Here is an 18,584-nt window from a genome sequence, read left to right as displayed (position 1 = left end):
CTTCATATAATTCTTACACATTTAGTTTTACATTTATTCCTAAACACCACCAGCATCTGGTGAGGGCCTTCTCACTGTGTCATCCCGTGATGGGAGCCGAGCCAAACTCATCCTTTTACAGGGAACTCACTCCATGATAATGGCATTAATGCATTCTTTGTTTTTCTTTTGAGACTGAGTTTCGCTCTGTCGCGGAGACTGAAGTGCAGTGGTGTGATCTCAGCTCACTGCAACCTCCACCTCCCAGGTTCAAGTGATTCTTCTGCCTCAGTCTCCTGAATAGCTAGGACTACAGGCACCTGCCGCCATGCCTGGCTGATTTTTGTATTTTTATTAGAGACAGGGTTTCGCCATGTTCATCAGGCTGATCTTCAACTCCTGACCTCAGGTGATCCACCTGCCTCAGCTTCCCAAAGTGCTGGGATTAAAGGCATGAGCCACCGTGCCAGCCAATCCATTCTTGAGGGTGGAGCTTCCGTGATCCAAACACCTCTCATTAAGCCCCACGTCCCAACACTGCCACATTAGGGAGGAACTTGGGGCACATTCAAACCATAGCACATAATATTGATATTGAGCCAGTTTGGTATTTCTGTTCCTTTATTGGTGTGTGATTTGTAGTTAAACCACTGATTATTTTGGACTTTGGTCTAGGAGTAACCTGTATGAGTTTGTCTATCTCTTCTCTGACCTACCTTGAGTGCTGTCATAGTAGGTTTCCTTTTTTTTTTTTTTTTTAAGGGACAGAGTCTCATTCTGTTTCCCAGGCTAGAGTGCAGTGGCACAGTTATAGCTTACTGCCACCTCAAACTCCTGGGGCTCAAGCTACCCACCTGGCTGAGCCTTCCGAATAGCTAGGACTACAGGTGCGTGTCACCATGCCAGGCTAATTTTTTCATTTTTTGTAGAGATGACATCTTGCTATTTAGCCCAGGCTGATCTCAAACTCCTGGCCTCGAGCAACCCTCTCGTCTTGACCTTCCAAAGCGCTGAGATTACAGGCGTGAGCCACGGTGCCCAGTCACTCTTAGGAGGTCTTAAATCTAGTAGTGTAGTCCCTGTTTTTAGGAGTGTGTTCTTCAAGAGATGCTTCTAGTTGTGACATCTAATAATGATATTTTGCTGTGGCTGTTAGTATAGTATAGTATGGTATGGTATGGTATAGTATAGTATAGTATAGTATGTGTAGATGTCATTTTTGGTAGCATACATATTTCTGTTTTATAAACAAACAGATCTAAGAAAGATTAAATTACCCACTGTCACACTGGGTTGTGACAGAGTTATAAAACTTTAGTTTTAGTTATAAAGTCTTAAGCACTCTAGTTCAGTGTTCTGAGTGTGTGATTTCCTGTAAGGTTCAGGTTCTTGTGATCTTTGCTGAGTTCTTTGTGTTTCCCTAAATGTATTTCCCCATTTGGTTGATAGTTTTGCAAATGCTCAAATGTTATGTTTGCTTAATACTATTATTTGGAATTTCGTCTCCTTTGTACATTTTTCTGGTGTTGATTCTTAAATTCAAATAAATTCTAGTTCCTAAAGAGCACCTGAGATACTAAAATGTGATTACTTCATGATGAGGTTCTTTACATGTTGCATTTTCAAGCAGTTGAATCTTTTTGGCCAACTTTCTTGCTTTTGAAATTCCCTAGGTGAATGATATCCTCATTTTAATGTTATTTACCTTTTTATAATAAGAAAGAAGTACAGGCTGGGTGCTGTGGCTCACGCCTGTAATCCCAGCACTTTGGGAGGCTGAGGTGGGCAGATCACAAGGTCAGGAGATCGAGACCATACTGGCTAACACAGTGAAACCCCGCCTCCACTAAAAATACAGAAATTAGCCGGGCGTGGTAGTGGACACCTGTAGTCCCAGCTACTTGGGAGACTGAGGCAGGAGAATGGCGTGAACCCAGGAGGCAGAGCTTGCAGTGAGCTGAGATTGCGCCACCGCACTCCAGCCTGGGCGACAGAGTGAGACTCTGTCTCTAAATAATAAAAATAAAAAATAAGAAAGAAGTACAGTTTGGCCTGTTTAGTGGTTGTTAAGAAACCTTTCTTCCTTTTTTTTTTTTTTTTTTTTTTGAGATGAAGTCTTGCTCTATCACCCAGGCTGGAGTGCAAAGGCATGATCTCAGCTCACTGCAACCTCTGCCTCCTGGGTTCAAGCGATTCTCCTATCTCAGCCTCCTGAGTAGCTGGGATTACAGGCGCCTGCCACCATGCCCAGCTAATTTTTTTTGTATTTTTGTATGGATGGGGTTTCACCATGTTGACCAGCCTGGTCTCGAACTCCTGACCTCAAGTGATCCACCCGCCTCAGCCTCCCAAAGTGCTGGGATTATAGGCATGAGCCACTGCACCCAGCCTGAAACCTTTCTTTTAGAAGGAGAAATAGGAGAGGTTGGTCTTGAACTCCTGACCTAAAGTGATCCACCCGCCTCAGCCTCCCAAAGTGCTGGGATTACAGGCATGAGCCACCGCACCCAGCCTGAAACCTTTCTTTTATAAGGAGAAATAGAAGAGGTTAGGGCTTCATCTGAGTGATTTGATGTATACAAAGATTCATGTTACCTTTGCTGTGTGCCTTTCTCCAAGTATTCTCTTAAGAACTGAATTAACTGATTCCTAGGCTTTTAGACCACCTGGAACAATATCTGGGTTGTAGTGATACATGAGAGACTTAAGATATTGCTTCTTCCTAGAAATAAGATGAGTATGTAACTTGTATGTTCTACAGTGACATTAAGAATTTATCATTTAATTAACAAGACTAAGTGAGCATTTCCTAAGAGTAACAAGAGCTCTGTGCCTATCCATTAAATCTGGAAGTTTCCAATTATTGTGTCTGAGCTCCTGGACTTCCTGAAGGTTTCTTTTTTTTTTTTTTTTTTTTTGAGACAGAGTCTCGCTCTGCCGCCCAGGCTGGAGTGCAGTGGCGTGATCTTGGCTCACTGCAAGCTCCGCCTCCCGGGTTCACGCCATTCTCCTGCCTCAGCCTCCCGAGTAGCTGGGACTACAGGCGCCCGCCACCTCGCCCGGCTAGTTTTTTTGTATTTTTTAGTAGAGACGGGGTTTCACTGTGTCAGCCAGGATGGTCTCGATCTCCTGACCTCGTGATCCGCCCGTCTCGGCCTCCCAAAGTGCTGGGATTACAGGCTTGAGCCACCGCGCCCGGCCCTTCCTGAAGGTTTCTAAGCCTGGTCTTCATCTTTGATCATTTTCCATTCCTTCTATTGTAGGGAATGCAAATTGATTCAAAATGGCTGAGATGAATTAAAATAAATAAAAATACTGGAATTGACCAATTACAGAATAAAAGTAGACGGTGAAAATTCCAGTGTACTTTTTCTGTAGGGTCCATTTGGCATGTAAGTCAGATACTATAATCCTCTATTATCTGAGAAACCATCCGTAAAATGTTAGAGGGACATCCAGGCCTTACACAGATGAGGAAACAATCTCTTTAGTGACTTCTAACTCACTCTTAAGTTTTATTTATTCTATTTTCTTGCCATTGCTTCTGAAGAAGCAACTTCCCCAAGCAGACAGTCATCAAGTCATTAAAGACTTTAAGTTATGCAAATATAAAGAATTGCATTTATTAATTAGTAGTGAGGCTCAAGTCATTTTATAGATGCAAGTCACTATTGCATTCTTTGTTAATATAACCATTTTACATCCTCTGTATCAGCACATTGCTTGGCACTTTGTAGACAGCAAATACTTATGGATTTACGGTAAGTTGAAGTGTTTCCTGAATTAAGGTTTTCTTACATGGATGTTGTCATCCAAAAGACCACCAGGATGGCTACATAGTAGAAAGAGGAGCTTTATTGGTGATATCAGTTTGCATACTGGGTAGAGAGTCTCTGGCATAGATTGTGCTCCATCTTTGAGGAGGAGACGGGCAGGTTGGGTTTTACGCTTCATGTGGTCTAATATATAGTAGTCTTAAATATGAAGCCGGTTTGGGAGAAAGGCTATACATATTTACGAGGGGAATTGGGCACATGTGCAATGGATAAACATATATGTAGCATTCATCCCATGTTTACTTTGGGGTGGGCTTTTAGCGTTAAAATAAGGTGGAATTGCTGGGTGCGGTGGTTCACACCTGTAATCCCAGCACTTTGGGGGGCCAAGGCCGGCTGATCATGAGGTCAAGTGATCGAGACCATCCAGGCCAATATGGTGAGACCCTGTCTCTACTAAAAATACAAAACTTAGCTGGGCATGGTGGCACATGCCTGTAATCCCAGCTACTCTGGAGGCTGAGGCAGGAGAATCGCTTGAACCCAGGAGGTGGAGGTTTCAGTGAGCCGAGATTGCGCCACTGCACTCCAGCCTGGGCGACAGAGCGAGACTCCGTCTCAAAAATAAATACGTAGGCCGGGCGCGGTGGCTCAAGCCTGTAATCCCAGCACTTTGGGAGGCCGAGACGGGCGGATCACAAGGTCAGGAGATCGAGACCAGCCTGGCTAATACGGTGAAACCCCGTCTCTACTAAAAAATACAAAAAACTAGCCGAGCGAAGTGGCGGGCGCCTGTAGTCCCAGCTACTCGGGAGGCTGAGGCAGGAGAATGGCGTAGACCCGGAGGCGGAGCTTGCAGTGAGCTGAGATGCGGCCACTGCACTCCAGCCTGGGCGACAGAGCGAGACTCCGTCTCAAAAAAAAATAAAATAAAATAAAAAATAAATAAATAAATACGTAAATAAAATAAGGTGGAATTTGGCTCTTTATGTCAAAGGGCAAACTATAGGACACAAAGAGAAGTTTGTGTGCAACCTCTGTAAAGTGGCTGAAACTGGCTTAAGATCTGCAACTGCATATCAGAAAAGAATGTTTCTAAGGCTGGTCCTCTGTGCAGTCACAGTTATAGTGGTCTGGGTTGTAAATCAGAGTTAGGAGGGGTCTGATAATTTGCAAGAGTGTGATTTTTTTCTTGTAGCTGTAGGCATTTAGAAATTTGCCTTGCCAGCCAGGCCCTGAATCCCGGACCTGTAAACAACTTTTGTTTCCTTAACCTTAGGGTCCATCTTAGTTGATAAAGGGATGTCTATTTTGGTCTTTCAGATTACAAGGGAAAAAACATTGAGGAAAATGAAATGAGGGAAATGTTGTAATTGTCTGCAGTTCAATGGATTATATCCTTCCTTTTCTCCTTTCCAGGATATAAGCTTTTAAAATATTACTTTTTTTTTTTTTTTTTTTTGACCGAATTTTGCTCTTGTTGCCCAGGCTGGAGTGCAATGGCGCAATCTTGGCTCACCGCAACCTCCGCCTCCCAGGTTCAAGCCATTCTCCTGCCTCAGCCTCCTGAGTGGCTGAGATTACAGGCATGCGCCACCATGCCCGGCTAATTTTGTATTTTTAGTAGAAACAGGGTTTCTCCATGTTGGTCAGGCTGATCTTAAACTCCTGACCTCAGGTGATTCACCTGCCTTGGCCTCCCAAGGTGCTGGGATTACAGGTGTGAGACACAGCACCTCGCCTTTTTTTTTTTTTTTTTTTTTTTGGAGACAGAGTTTCTCTCTTGTTGCCCAGGCTAGAGTGCAGTGGCTCAGTCTTGGCTCACTGTAACCTCTGCATCCCAGTTCAAGCGATTCTCCCGCCTTAGCCTTCAGAGTAGCTGGGATTGCAGGCACACACCACCACGCCCGGCTAATTTTTTGTATTTTTAGTAGAGACAAGGTTTGACCATGTCCAGGCTGGTCTTGAACTCCTGATCTTAGGTGATTCGCCCGCCTTGGCCTCCCAGAGTGTTGGGATTACAGGTGTGAACCACCGCATCTGGCCTGGAGATAAGAGTTTCACTCTTGTTGCTCAAGCTGGAGTGCAGTGGCGCGATCTCGGCTCACTGCAAGCTCCATCTCCCGGGTTCAAGCCATTCTCCTGCCTCAGCCTCCCTAGTAGCTGAGATTACAGGCGCGTGCAACCACGCCTGGCTAATTTAAAATATAACTCTTTAATTAGAAAAAGAAACATGCTTCACGCTAATTTGGAGGTTTTCTGCAAAAGCTTTCTACTTAAGAAAATATTTAGCTTCATTGAGAACTTCCATACTTTAATATGTGGATTTGCGATGAAATATGCATGGTCAAATGCAATGCACACATTTACAGATACTGTGAGTGCAAACTAAAAATGAGATTAGGAATCCACTAGCAATTTAAGTCAGATGTTATACTCAGCTTTCTCCCGCTAGACATAATTTTTTTCTTAATGATAAGCTTCCTTTAAGAGTGATTACAGGAAAAACCCTTTTTTCTAACCTCTATAGGTGCGACTGGAAGAAATTCTAAAACGTTGGCCAGTAAATATCTGGGCAGTGTATTCTTATAGTCAAAGGAAAGTAAATTCCTCAGGGATGGCAGGTATTTTTTTCTGGAAAATCCTTATCAGATGTCTTATTTACATTACAGATGTTCCTCAACTTAAAATGTGGTTGTGTAGTAAGTCAAAGTGTGTTTTAAACTTACAGTACAGTATTTTCAGTTTACGATGGATTTGGAGGTAACCCCCATCATAAATGAGGAGCATACTGAATGTGTATGCTTTCACACCATTGTAAAGTCGAAAAATTGTAAATTGAACCATCTTCAGTCAGAGATTGTCTGTAATTGGTAAAAGTACTATTAGAGCTGTTTTGAGGTCGGGTGTGGTGCCTCAGGCCTGTAATGCCAGCACTTTGGGAGGCCAAGGCGGGCGGATCATTTGAGGTCAGGAGTTCAAGACCAGCCTGACCAACATGGTGAAACTCTGTCTCTACTAAACATATTAAAAAATTTGCTGGGCACGGTGGCGGGTGCAGTAGTGGGCACCTGTAGTACCAGCTACTTGGGAGGCTGAGGCAGGAGAATCGCTTGAACCCTGGAGGCGGAGGTTGCAGTGAGCCGAGATTGCGCCACTGCACTCCAGCTTGGGCAACAGAGTGAGACTCCACCTGAAAAACAAACAAAAAACCAGTCAGGCACGGTGGCTCACACCTGTAATCCCAACACTTTGGGAGGCCGAGGCTGGCAGATCATGAGGTCAGGAGTTCAAGACCAGCCTGGACAACTTGATGAAGCCCCGTCTCTACTAAAAATACAAATATTAGCTGGGCATGGTGGCGGGTGCCTATAGTCCCAGCTACTTGGGAGGCTGAGGCAGGAGAATCGCTTGAACCCAGGAGACAGAGGTTGCAGTGAGCCGAGATTGCACCACTGCACTCCAGCGTAGGTGATGGACCAAGATCCCGTCTAAAAAAAAAGAAATGTTTTGAAACAGATAATAGACTTACATAAAGTGTTGCTGGGATATTGTGGGCTCTAAAGCTGTTGTTTGCAGCAGGCACCAGACTGGTGCATCTGGATGACTGCCTCCCTGCCGTGCCATAGTACCTGCAGCATTTGGGGGTGTTTGGGTGAAGGTAGATTGTTGACAGCATGTAACCAGCATTTAGATTTTAAGGCTCTCTCTTTAGATATGGGTTCATGGCAAAAAAAAAAAAAAAAAAGATTTTAAGGTTTAGTAGTCTTATGGAGAATGCAACATAACCTTAGTCTTCAGTGCTTCACAGATGTAAATCTGAAGGACACCTAATAGTTTTATATATATATATAAAATAAATATAAAAATATATATATATAAAATATATATTTATATAAATATATATAAAAAACTATAGATGTATGTGTATATGTATAGTTTTTTTTTTTTTTTTTTTTTTGGGAGGGGGGACGGAGTCTCGCTCTGTCACCCAGACTGGAGTGCAGAGGCGCAATCTCGGCTCACTGCAAGCTCCACCTCCTGGGTTCACACCATTCTCCTGCCACAGCCTCCTGAGTAGCTGGGACTACTGGCGCCCGCCAGCACACCCGGCTAATTTTTTGTATTTTTAGTAGAGACGGGGTTTCACCGTGTTAGCCAGGGTGGTCTCGATCTCCTGACCTCGTGATCCTCCCGCCTCAGCCTCCCAAAGTGCTGGGATTACAGGCGTGAGCCACTGCACCCGGCCTATATATAGTTTTATATATTCATATATTTATATATATTTAGAGACAGCAAGACTAAAAAACATAGAAGTTAATATAATGTGTAATATATAAATTACATTTTCATATATTATACAATTTATATCATATAACTTATGATATATAATATATAAAATGTGTGTGTAATATAGTATATAATTTATAATATATGTAATATAGTATAAAATTTATAATATCATATATTAAAAATATAAATATATGGCTGGGTGTGGTGGCTTACGCCTGTAATACCAGCACTTTGGGAGGCTGAGGTGGGCGAATTACCAGGTCAGGAGATCAAGACCATCCTGGCTAACATAGTGAAACCCTGTCTCTACTAAAAATAAAAAAATTAGCCGGGTGTGGTGGCGGGCACCTGTAGTCCCAGCTACTTGGGAGGCTGAGGCAGGAGAATGGCGTGAACCCGGGAGGCGGAGCTTGCAGTGAGCCGACACTGCACGCTAGCCTGGGCGACAGTCTCAAACAAACTATACACACACATATGTATATATGTGGAGGTTATAGGGAGCTGAAATCGTGCCACTGCACGCCAACCTGGGTAACAGAGTGAGACCCTGTCTCCAAAAACAAAACAAAAAAAAAGTGAGAGAAATTGAACAAGATATAGTTTGAGATTTGACCCCATAAAGTTGTCAACATTTGCCTAGTTGGAGTAAAATAGAATGCCATTTTGTACTCGTTGTGAACATGGTGCTTTTTTCTCCCTCCAAATCTTAGTGCATGATCCGTAAAGGTTATTGAATTGTTTTTCAACTTCTTAAAGGAGAAATTTCAGTTAAAATTTTAGGCACTTATTCTAAGTGAATTGAGTGTATATATTTGTCACTAGAAAATTACTATCTTTAGGCCGGGCATGGTGGCTCATGCCTGTAATCCCAGCGCTTTGGGAGGCCGAGGTGGGCAGATCACCTGAGGTTAGGAGATGGAAACCAGCCTGGCCAACATGGTAAAACCCGTCTCTACTGAAAATACAAAAATTAGCCAGGCATGGTGGCGCCTGTAATCCCAGCTACTCGGGAGGCTGAGGTACGAGAATTGCTTGAACCCGGGAAGCAGAGGTTGCAGTCAGCAGAGATGGTGCTCCAGCCTAGGCGACAGAGCAAGACCCTGTCTGAACAACAACAAAAATAGTTACTATTTTTAGTTCAATAGTAGCTTATAATTGTAGCTACAGTATTTGTAAGTTGCTGTGGCTTTGAATGTTGCTCTTAAGACTGTTGTTAGTTACCCACTAAGTTTTAATTGCAAGGAAATTTCAGAGAATGTGAAAAAGTTTTGGTTAAGGCTGGAAAATATCTATTCTTGCTTTCCTCAAAATTGGCTTCAGTGATTACTTAATGACAGCAGAATGCTTTGAAAATATGCTCTTTAAAGTCTAGCTATTATTAAAATGCCATAATAATTTATATGTAAGTGATAGTTGCTTTTTTGTTGTTGCTGTAACTGTGGTAAGAGGAAAGCATTATTAGCAAAATCCTTAAGAAAAATATAGTATAAAAAGCTGCTAAATAGATAATTTACAAAAATGGAATGTGACTGAGAACATGAGACACCTGTGTATAGGTTTGACATCTTTATATTCATTTGAATTCTTTGTTTCCTTGGATTTTGCAAGTAAGGTGGTTTTTTCTTTTTGACAAACCGTATAGTAATAATTATTATTATTATTTGAGATGGAGTCTCATTCTTTAGCCCAGGCTGGAGTACAGTGGCGTGATCTTGGCTCACTGCAACTTCTGCTGCCTGGGTTCAAGTGATTCTTCTGCCTCAGCCTCCTGAGTAGCTGGGATTACAGGCATGAGCCACCACGCCTGGCCCCTAATTATTGTTTGTAAATTAAACAAATTTTTTTGTAGAGGCCGTGTGCTGTGGCTCTTGCCTATAATTCCAGCACTTTGGGAGGCAGAGGTTAAGGGATTGCTTGAGACCAGGAGTTTGAGACCATTCTGGGCAACATAGTGAGACCCCATCTCTATAAAAAAATTAAAATAAAAATTAGCCGGGTGTGGTGGCACATTCCTGTAGTCCCAGCTACTCAGGAGGCTGAAGTGGGAGGATCGCTTGAGCCCAGGAGGTTGAGATTGCAGTGAATGGTGATTGTGCTGCTGCACTCCACTCTGAGTGAAAGAGCAAGACCCCATCTCAGTCAATCAATAAGTAATAAAATACAACAAAAAATAAAATTTTTTGTAGAGACGAGGTCTTGCTGTGTTGCCCAGGCTGGTCTTGAACTCCTGGCCTCAAGCAGTCCTTCTGCCTTGGCCTTCCAAAGCACTAGGATTATAGGCATGAGCCACCATGCCAGCTAAATTATTTTTTAAAAGATTATTTGTATATATCTACAATTTCCAACTAGTTTCTCATTTATTTATTTATTTTTTTGAGACACAGTCTCACTCTGTTGCCTGGGCTGGAGTGCAGTGGTATGATCACGGCTCACTGCAGCCTGAATCTCCCAGGCTCAGGCAATCCTCCTGCCTCAGCCTTCTGAGTAGCTGGAACCATAGGCATGCACTACCACGCCCAGCTAATTTTAAAAAAATTATTCATAGAGATGGAGTCTCCCTGTGTTGCCCAGGCCGGACTTGAACTCCTGGTCTCAAGCAATCCTCCTTCCTTTGCTTCACGTGATCCTCACTCCTTGGCCTCACCAGCTGTTGGGATTATAGGCGTGAGCCATCACCTAAAGTGATACCAGACCCAACACCCATTTTAATGCAATATAAAGCTTGCAAAATTGAACTCTCCCATGTCAGGAAGCAAACTGTGTTCTAATTTCTAAATTACTAACTGGGCTTCTAAATGTATCTGTTCATACAGTAGAGCATTACAGAGTGCTCTGTATATTGTTGGTGTTTCACTGAGTGTTTGCCATTGTTTAGTACTGTTTGTCTTTCCATTTATTCAATATTACCATATGCTATAATCACTAGACCAGAGTAGAGCATTCGGCAAGCAAAGAGTTCCAAGTAGGAGTCAAAATAAACTGGGAAATAAAATTGCCATAAAATTTTGTGGATAGTAGTTGAAAAATGCTTTTCAAAAAGGGTCTATAGTAAGTGGGAAGGTAGGTCACACCTCATTTTTTATAAAGTTCTTTCTGCACCCAACTCTCAGAAGTTTGTGTATACTCAGTGATTAAAGTAGGCATTTATAAATGGTGTGGGAATAATTTTAAATTGAGTTTAAGGAGTTAAACAGTTTCGTACTTATTTCTATTTTCTGTAAATGATGGGAGTTTTTTTAAAAAACCTTTAATAAAATACACTTTTGATCATTTCTTCTTCTGTTTTTTTTTTTTTTTGAGACGGGGTCTTGCTCTGTCACCCAGGCTGGAGTGCAGTGGTGCGATCTCGGCTCACTGCAAGCTCCGCCTCCCAGATTCAAGCCATTCTTCTGCCTCAGCCTCCCGAGTAGCTGGGATTACAGGCACCCGCAACCACACTTGGCTAATTTTTTGTATTTTTAACAGAGACAGGGTTTCACCATGTTGTTCAGGCTGGTCTCGAACTCCTGACCTCATGATCCACCCACCTCGTCCTCCCAAAATGTTGGGATTACAGGTATGAGCCACTGTGCCCAGCCAGGATATATTTACATGAACATTATAGCTATGAAGAATAAAGATACCCATTAAGAAACTGGATTATGTGAAATATCTTAAATTTTTCTTTATTATTTAACATACAAGCAAAACTTCTTTATTATAGAAAAATTAGAATATAGAAATTGATACAAAGGAAAAAAGTATAATCCCACCACTGGGTTGAATGAATTCTGATATTTTTCTTATGTGTGCTTCTTCCAGAAATATGGCTACACACACCTTTCTGCAGGAGAGCTGCTTCGTGATGAAAGGAAGAACCCAGATTCACAGTATGGTGAACTTATTGAAAAGTACATTAAAGAAGGAAAGATTGTACCAGTTGAGATAACCATCAGTTTATTAAAGAGGGTAAGGGGTGTGAATGAATGCCAACCAGTTCAAACCAGCGAGGAAACAAGAAATTAAATTTACCTTTTGGCCAGGCAGTTGCTCATACTTGTAATCCCAGCACTTTGGGAAGCCAAGGCAAGAGGATCACTTGAGGCTGGGAATTCAAGACCAGCCTGGACAACCTAGTGAAACCCCATCTCTACAAAAAAATTTTTTTAAAAGCCAGGAGTGGTGGCATATGCCTGTAGTCCCAGCTGCTTGTGAGACTGAGGCAGAAGGATTGCTTGACCCCAGAAGTTCAAGTCCAGCCTGGGAAACATAGTGAGACCTCCTCTCAAAAATAAATAAACAAACAACATTAATAATAAAAATAAATCCACCTTTCATGTGTGTAATGAAAAATATCAAAAGTTTTGTTTTGTTTTGAGACAGTGTCTTTGTCACCCAGGCTGGTGTGTAGTGTCCTGATCATAGCTCACTGCAGCCTCAACCCTCCAGGCTTAAGCCATCTTCCCACCTCAGCCACCTGAATAGCTGGGACTACAGGTACATGCCACCACACCCAACTAATTTTTTTCTATTTTTTGTGGAGACAGGGTCTCACTATGTTGCCTAGGCTAGGCTGGAACTCCTGGGCTCAAGTGATCCTCTCACCTCGGCCTCCCAAAGTGCTGGGATTACAGGAGAGAGCCACCACATGTGGCTCCGAGTATTGAATTTCTTGCTTGTGGAAGGTGGTTATGCTTGAGAATGGCAGAACTAGAAACTTTGCTTTCACCTGGGAAGAAATCGGACCGTGGCAAGGATTCTCTACTTTGATTTAGGATCACCTGTAGCTCAACTTAACATCCATTTATGTGCACTTGGTCCTTTCTTCCCAACATTCAGACAGTTACTCTCTTCCATTTCTGTTTCTTCTTTTATCCTCCCTCCCCTGCTCCCTTTTCTTTTTTGCTTTCTTTTGTTCTTTTTTTTGTTTTGTTTTGAGTTAGAGTCTCACTCTGTTGCCAGGCTGGAGTACAGTGGCGCAATCTTGGCTCACTGCAACCTTCGTCTCCCGGGTTCAGGAGATTCTCCTGTCTCAGCCTCCAGAGTAGCTGGGATTACAGGTGTGCACTACCACGCCCAGCTAATTTTTGTATTTTTAGTAGAGACGGGGTTTCACCATGTTGGCCAGGATGATCTCGATCTCTTGACCTGGTAATCTGCCCACCTCAGCCTCCCAAAGTGCTGGGATTACAGGCGTGAGCCACCGTGCCTGGCCCCTAAACCTCTTTCTTTCTTCTTTCTCGTGTTTTTGTTTTTTGTTTTTTGTATTTTGGAGATGGAGTTTCGCTCTGTCGCCCAGGCTGGAGTGCAGTGGCACCAACTCGAGTCACTGCAAGCTCCGTCTCCTGGGTTCACGCCATTCTCCTGCCTCAGCCTTCCGAGTAGCTGGGACTACAGGTGCCCACCAACATGCCTGGTGAATTTTTTTTAAAAATTTTTTAGTAGAGACGAGGTTTCACTGTGTTAGCCAGGATGGTCTCGCTCTCCTGACCTCATGATCCACCCTCCTCGGCCTCCCAAAGTGCTGGGATTACAGCGTGAGCCACAGCGCATGGCCCTTCCTCTTTTTTAACCCACGTCCTTCTCATCATTGATGTTCGCTCAGCCATGGTGTCTACTTTTCTGGTGCATCACCAGCTTCAATGTGAAATGCTAAGACTTAATAGCTTTCAAAACTAAAATATGTCACATCTGAGGCTTGGTGCAGTGGCTGATGCCTGTAATCCTAGCACTTTGGGAGGCCGAGGCAGGGGGATCACTTGAGGTCAGGAGTTCGAGACCAGTCTGGCCAACATGGTGAAACCCCGTCTCTACCAAAAAATATAAAAAATTAGCCAAGTGTGGTGGCATACACCTGTAATCCCAGTTACTCGGGGGGCTGAGGCAGAAGAATGGCGTGAACCTGGGAGGCAGAGGTTTTGGTGAGCTGAGATCATGCTACTGCACGCCAAGCTGGGTGACAGAGTGAAACTCCATCTCTTAAAAAAAAAAAAAAAAAGTCCGGGCATGGTGGCTCACACCTGTAATCCCAGCACTTTAGGAAGCCAAGGTGGGTGAATCACGAGGTCAGGAGTTCAAGACCAACCTGGCCAACATGGTGATACCCCATCTCTACTAAAAATACAAAAAAAAAAAAAAAAAAAAAAAAATTTAGCCAGGAGTGGTGGCAGGCATCTGTAATCCCAGCTACTCAGGAGGCTGAGGCAGGAGAATCACTTGAACCCAGGAGTGGAGGTTGCAGTGAGCCGGGATCAAGCCACTGTACTCCAGCCTGGGCAACAGGGCGAGATTCCGTCTCGAATGAATGAATGAATGAATGAATGAATGAATGAATGAATGAATGTATGTCACATCTGAAAAACAGACACCTTGTATTTACTAGGTAACTTTTCATTCTAGATTCCTAAAACTATAATCATTAACAGGTATTTTCACATATAAGAACAGTGAGGAAGAAAAAGAAGTGCAATATTGGGAACAACAAGAAATAGCTGAAGCCTGATGGAAAAGAGCTATATAAGCATCTGGTTGGAACTAAAGACATTGGGGATGAAAAGTGGCTCATAAACACTTTCTTACATCTTGTCTCAGAGGTTGAAGTAACCTGCTTCCGTTGCAAAATAAACAAATCCTCTCTCCCCATTCCCTCTCTCTAATGTCCTTTCTCTGCTCTATAAAGCAGAGAAAGCATTGTGAAAGAGCAGACTATATGGTTTTACTTTTTCACTCTACTTTTTAACCCTTTGCAGTCAGATTCTGTTTCCATCTCCATTGCAGCTGCTCTTGCGTGTTACCAATGATGATCTCTATCAAATAATACTTTTAGTCATTATTTTTCTTGTAGTATTTAACTCTGATCAGTCTGTTTGAAAATCATTCCTCTTTTGTTCTTTATGACAGCATCTCTTTTTCTTCTCCCTACTGAGTGACTGCTATTTCTCAATCCTCTTTAATAGTTATTCTTTTGCAAGTTTCCAAAACCATGATGCTTCTCAGGGTTTTATACTTGGTCTTCTTTGGCTCTCATTTTATGTGTTTCTTTCTGGATGGTTTTAGCCATACCCAAAGCTTTCACTATGCTAATGTTGCTAAAGTCTATAGCTCTAAAACAAAATGTTTGTTTTGAATTCTAGACATATATTTTTAATTACCTAACTACTAGGCCTCTATCTGAATGTCTCACAAGTGTCTCAAAATCAGCATGTCAGAGGCTGAGTGTATTGTCTAAAATGTGATCTTCCTTTGCTTCCTGTCTTGCTTAATGATTCTACCATCTGCCTAGCTATTCAAGGCAGAAATCTGGGAATCAATCTATATCTCCTGCCTTTTCCTTACTTTCCCAAATCCATTCAGTGAGCGTATCTTTCCAATTATCTTTCCTCTTCTGTTAGTCTCTTCTCTATCGTTACTATCACCTTAGTTCACATCCTCTTTTTTTCTTTTGTTTTTTGTTTTTTGTTTTGTTTTGTTTTTTTGAGGCAGAGTCTCGCTCTGTCACCCAGGCTGGAGTGCAGTGGCACAATCTCGGCTCACTGCAACCTGCACCTTCTGGGTTCAAGTAATTCTCTGCCTCAGCCTTTTGAGTAGCTGGGATTACAGGTACCAGCCACCATGCCCAGCTAATTTTTGTATTTTTAGTAGAGATGGGGTTTCACCGTCTTGGCCAGGCTGGTCTTGGACTCCTGACCTCATGATCCACCCACCTTGGCCTCTCAAAGTACTGGGATTACAGGTGTGAGCCACTGCACCCGGCCACATCCTCTTTTTTTCTTACCTGGACTATCAGTAGAGACTCCTAGTTAGTCTTTTTGCTTTTAATCCATCTTTATACTGACTCCTAGTTAGTCTTTTTGCTTTTAATCCATCTTTGTCCCCTTCTGATTAATCCTCTTCAGTGCAGTCAAAGTGATTTTTTTTCTAAAAGGCAATATGAGCCTGTTATTTTACTGCCTAAAATTCTTAAATGTTCCTCTATTGCTTCCAGAATAACACTCAGACTCCTTGGTGTCCCATACAAAGTTCTTCATGAGTCTTACTCCTTGCTTACTTTCCAGTCATATCTCCCACCACTCTCCCTCCACACATATCCTAAGAGTCAGTTGTGCCGGCTAATAGATTCATTTAAGCGGTTTTGCTTTCTCATTTATATTTCCAGTTTCCACTATCTGGAGGACGCTGATCCCTATCTGCCTACACGTGCCATTTCATTATTCAGGATTCAGTTCCACTGCCACTTCTTTGGAAAAGCTTTCTTTGGCAGTTTCCTTGCAGTTTGTGCTGACTTCTTTGTTTTACTATAGCATCCTTTGCATACTTGATTATAGAACTTAGCACATGTGTGTATACATATTTGTCATGCACTCAACTGTGACTCCCCCCAGGGACAAGAGTCATGACCTTGCTCTTCATGTTCCCTGATGGTAGACCTCGAATGAGTGTATGCTGAATGAGTATGATATTGATGTGCGTTCTTCAGATATCTTCCACTACCATAGTTGTGGTAGAAAGGCTATAGCAGAGGCCCAAAAGCATTCTGCTGAAGTTTTGCAAATATCAAAGAAGCTAGATGATAGGTTAAAAGCAATTCTCAGATAAAGGGATCATGGGTCCTGACAGCCATTGTTCTTGAGGAACCAGAGAAGTTTGAACATGGAGAGTACTGAATGTCAGTTCGTTTTGGAATAGAGGCTCCTCTAAGGTTTATTACAGTCGTGTACTTGCGCTTATCCTGTGGTGATTGAAGTGGCAAGGATTTGGAGATTAGAGATTTCTGTCTCATATTTACATATTCCCACATTCTACCTAAATTCACGCTTTGGAAGAGGATGGTGAAATGGGTTGTTCTTGCTATCTTTCTGAATGTGTTCTTTTGTTCCCTTTGTTTTGGGGCAGCCAGTGACATTTGGGTTTAATTAGCTTCCATTAAAAAGTATTTTATCGTACATTAATAATTAATGCTAATAGTCTTTTATATTTGTCCAAAGCTTTGTGTTGTTGGACTTGAATTACATGAATAGCAGAGTTGAGCACCTGTAGAAGTAATATACTTTCCACTACAGCAAAACGACTTGGGAAGAGCAAAGGGAACACAAGACAGGGTCTCTAGTTGCTGAAGCAAAGATAATGGTTAATGGTTATTTTCCTCTTATTGCTGCTTTTATTGCTTATTTATAACTTTGTGAATGTGTATGTGAAAGTAACATACACTTAACTGTAGAAAATTTGGAAACCATAGAAAAAAATTGTGTGTAAAAATGAGATGGTTGTGAGAGGAGCACATACCCATAACCACACCAGCTTGAGGCAACCATGTTAATACATTGATAGATTTCCTTCTAGTCTTTTTTTGCTATGTACCCTCCACCCTTTACTTAGGGTTTAAATAATAATAATAAAACAAACACCCATGTATACACTACCATGCTTGAGAAATTTCATTTTGTTAATGTAGTATTGAACCTAAATCTTCTTTTTCCTTTAGGAAATGGATCAGACAATGGCTGCCAATGCTCAGAAGAATAAATTCTTGATTGATGGGTTTCCAAGAAATCAAGACAACCTTCAAGGTTGGAACAAGACCATGGATGGGAAGGCAGATGTATCTTTCGTTCTGTTTTTTGACTGTAATAATGAGGTAATGAAAATCTTCATCTGCCCACATAGGCTTTAAGCAACTGTTAGTCAACTATTGGAAAAAAACAAAGGAATTTTTTAGTTACATTTTATATTGGCAGCAGTGTTTTTTGAATTGGTGGATTGGATGGACAGAATAGCACTGTCTTGCTGTTGGAGTATTAAAAACTATTTGGCATTGGCAGCCTTGGGGAGCTAAATTTTCCTTTATTTTCAAAATAACAAGAATCAGTTTTGATTTTTAAAAAATAAGAACTGACATACATAATAATATTAGGTAAGAAGCTGAACTACTTTCTTAGGTAGACATTATTATCAAAGAGTATCTTGCCTTAGGGTGTTGTTTACTGGAAGAGAAACACGTTTCTGAGAAGTTGGGAAAACTTTCTGTTTTAAAGAAACATACAGGGCCGGGTGTGGTGGCTCACGCCTGTAATCCTAGCACTTTGGGAAGCCAAGGCAGGTGATCACCTTAGGTCAGGAGTTTAAGACCAGCCTGGCCAACATGGTGGAACCCCGTCTCTACTAAAAATACAAAAATTAGCCTGGTGTGGTGGCACACGCCTATAATCCCAGCTACTTGGGAGGCTGAGGCAGGAGAATTGCTTGAACTTGGGAGGCAGAGGTTGCAGTGAGCCAAGATTGCGCCACTGCACTCCAGCCTGGGCAACAGAGCAAGACTGTCTCAAAAAAAGAAAAAAAAAAAAAAGAAATGTACAGGATAGCCTGATTTGTCTTAAGAGTGAAATGATCTTGAAAAAAGCAAAAAAATGTACTTTTCTTTCTGGTAGTTCTAATAACAAAGTCAGACATACTTTTGAATAACTAAATACATTTCTCAGAATCATTTAATTAAGAAGCCTGAAGTAGTTAGTACCTTGAAGGAAGTTGATTGTTCTTAGGTTGAACTGTAAATGTGCCTCT

The 18,584-nt window shown here is 42.0% G+C and overlaps 1 protein-coding gene across 2 annotated transcripts in view; it reads left to right on the top strand.

Moving 5' to 3' along the window:
* The window catches only part of CMPK1 (cytidine/uridine monophosphate kinase 1), a 44,588-nt gene that overhangs the window by 20,872 nt on the left and 5,132 nt on the right, over positions 1 to 18,584 (top strand). Inside the window, exons 2-3 of one of the 2 annotated variants that reach the window (NM_001193618.1) lie at positions 11,850 to 11,996; positions 17,509 to 17,661. In NM_001193618.1, the coding sequence (NP_001180547.1) occupies positions 11,850 to 11,996; positions 17,509 to 17,661 (300 nt within the window). The remainder of the gene's footprint in view (positions 1 to 11,849; positions 11,997 to 17,508; positions 17,662 to 18,584) is intronic. The other variant, XM_077991079.1, reaches the window with a different exon arrangement.

The sequence above is a fragment of the Macaca mulatta genome, chromosome 1 (genome assembly GCF_049350105.2).
Source record: "Macaca mulatta isolate MMU2019108-1 chromosome 1, T2T-MMU8v2.0, whole genome shotgun sequence".
Lineage (NCBI taxonomy): Eukaryota > Metazoa > Chordata > Mammalia > Primates > Cercopithecidae > Macaca > Macaca mulatta.
This window is presented reverse-complemented; position numbering and strand designations above follow the sequence as displayed.